At 33.5% G+C, this 2,837-nt stretch overlaps 1 protein-coding gene across 1 annotated transcript in view; it reads left to right on the top strand.

The window, feature by feature from the left end:
• The window catches only part of LYRM7 (LYR motif containing 7), a 15,169-nt gene that overhangs the window by 3,060 nt on the left and 9,272 nt on the right, over positions 1–2,837 (top strand). Inside the window, exon 2 of the mRNA XM_004686506.2 lies at positions 1,867–1,939. Coding sequence (XP_004686563.1) covers positions 1,867–1,939 — 73 coding nt within the window. The remainder of the gene's footprint in view (positions 1–1,866; positions 1,940–2,837) is intronic.

Consider the following 2,837-nt stretch of genomic DNA (forward strand, 5'->3'; position numbering starts at 1 on the left):
ACCCTGTTGTTAGACTGGCTACACAAATCCTAACCTGTATTTGTCCCTCACCAGCATCTCTGCCTCTCCTGTGCTGTCAGGCCACCTGTCTGCCTTGTTCCCACATTTTGTTCTTCAGGGTTCATCACCTTGTTTAAGTGGGGTACGTTCTTCTATAGATCTCCAAGAAGGATGTACAGGAGATAAGACATTTCATGAATTTCTGAATGTATCACTTTGCTCTTGCAGTTAGGTAATAGTCTGACTATATATGGTGTTCTAAGTTAGATATATTTTTTTTTTAAACATGAAGGCACTATACCATTAATTTCTCACAGTGATGCTATTTTAAAGGTAGGTGTCATTCTGATTTTCTCTCCTTTTTTGTGTGAATTGTTTTTTCTCTCAGTTTTCTTTTATCAGCACTGCACTGACCTTACCTCATGGTGTTCTATGGTATGGGTTGGACACTTGGTGGCGCCCTTTCAATTTATAGTAATTCAAATGCCTCAATTGATGACATTTTCTTGATTCCCCTCTTATTTTCACCTGTTTTATCTGTTCTCAACTCTTGGAAATTATAGTATTGTATATGTTTGGTCATCTGGAGTATTCTGAATTTTTTAAAATCTTTCCTTCACTCAGTTTTTCTATCTCTGAATTTTTATTTTTTACTTTCTGAGTAGCTTTTCTCAACTTAAACTTTGCTACGTTTCTCAATTCTGTCTATCCAAGAGCTTTGGGAGTGTTCTGAATATACCTTTTTTTATTTACTAAAACTTTTTTTATTCCATTTTATTATATTCCATTTTGCAGGAGTATATTTCTGAAGAAGTTCATTATAGTTGTTTGATTTGATTTGATTTTTATTGTTTTTGCTCCCTGTTACTGTTTTGGTGTTACCCGTTGATGTTGTAACTTTTCAAATATGCGTAAAATGTAAAATATTTTAAATGGTACCTACCACACAATACATTCTCAGTAGATGTTAGATATTATTATCTGTGAATGAACTGGAGAAAAGGAAAGAACGGTGGTAAAGTGACAAATTTTGATGAGTAGACTAAGCAAAAGATGGGGAGTCTGAACTTAATTTTCAGGGATGGATAAAACATGTAAGTCTAGAGAGACCTCAAGTTTCTACATGAAGAGTAAAGTAGATTTGAAATAAGATTTAGAGATTTCTACCTCAGAAATTTGGGGTCTTCCATACTGAAATTGAGAAGAAATGAGAAAGAGCAATAATAAGGAAATAATGAGTACTGTTTTCGACTTGAGAAGGTTGAGGCTGCCTTGGCCTGTCTGTCACTAAACCTCTCTACAGTCTGTCTTTTACTAAAATGCCACACTCTTTTCTCTTTGTTAATAGTTTTTTTGTGTGTGTGTTTTTTTAGCAGATATTTCAAATATTCGTAGGGCTCAGAATTCTATTTCTCTTTTAAGAAATCACTGTTTAACTTGCCTAGAAAACCTCCTCCTTTAGACTCTTTTAAGATGCAATAAATTCATTAGTATGTATACGTGTGTTTGACTTTAAGAGCAGATGAAGACTTAATAAGTTAATAAAAATGAAAACAACTACATATCAGACTAGTAAAGTTAGTTCCCTTATGGACTGGTTTTTGAAAGAGGGACATTAACTTTCTAACCGTCTTTATATTGTTTTGTTTCACAGGACATTGTATTAATTTTGTACATGAAGCAAATTTTTTGAAATAATAACTTGAAAGTTATTTCACAAACCTTGATTTTTACCTATTTCAACTCCTCTGCTATTTTGAGGATAATAGGCCCAGAAACAAACAGAAAAATGCTACTTAATCCTTATAACTAGGTAGAATGTGAAATTTTTTTCCTTTGAAGTTTGAATTCTGATTTTCATTACAGGTTTTGCAGCTCTTTAGAACACTGCACAGGACTAGAAAACAAGTTTTTAAAAATGACACCAGAGCATTAGAAGGTAGGTTTATATTTTTTACCCCTTTGGAAAAAATTCTTTTTCAAATGGTTGTTAAATCTATCCAAAAATACTCACTGTGGTTGAGACCCATGTTAGGGAATGCATTTACTATCACTCTCCTAATGTTGTTATATTTTATAAAGATTATTTTACATTACACTTTAAGGAATATCTGCTTCAAAGTTTTAAAAGAGGGTCCTCCCTGGTGGCGCAAAGGGTTAAAACACAGTACTGGGAAGTTAGCTGCCATCTCCTCAGTGCCAGTTCTATCCTGGCCCAGACCGTGATCCACATGGTGCAGCCGACCTCTCCTGTATCGCCCACTGCTCCCCTCAGTGGTGTACTTCATCAGTCTGCCTATTCCACTGTCTCTGATGAATCCTCTCACCCCCCCTGCACCTCTGGCCTGTGCCTCAGTTCTGTATGCATAAATGAATAAAATCTTAAAAAAAAAAAAAGGAAAGGAAAGGCAATCAATTCATGAAAACATTTGAAAAAAATATGTACATAGGTACTTTTTGCTGCTTTGTATTTTGTGTGTGTGCATGCTATATGTGCTTTAGTATGCGTGTATGTATTTTTACCATCTTTTTTAAAAGTGTATTTAAATATTTATAGAAACAGCATTAAATTGGTAAAATTGAATATAAAGAGGTAAGGAACTGAAATTGGAAGACTAGAAAACAAAAGTATTACAGTGCTGAAGACTTTTATTAGGATTAATTATAAATTTGCTAGCCTGTCAACAACTCCGAAAGAGACTTTCTTAATACATTTCTTATTTTTATACTTTGTTTTCCACTAGGTAAATTATTTTATTATAGAAGTGTCCACTTATTATCACATATAAATTATTGGTAAAGGAATTAGAAAGGCAAATAATTGTATGTATATTTTC

This window comes from Condylura cristata, unplaced genomic scaffold, assembly GCF_000260355.1.
Source record: "Condylura cristata isolate star-nosed mole 26May11 unplaced genomic scaffold, ConCri1.0 scaffold00021, whole genome shotgun sequence".
In the NCBI taxonomy this organism is placed as follows: domain Eukaryota; kingdom Metazoa; phylum Chordata; class Mammalia; order Eulipotyphla; family Talpidae; genus Condylura; species Condylura cristata.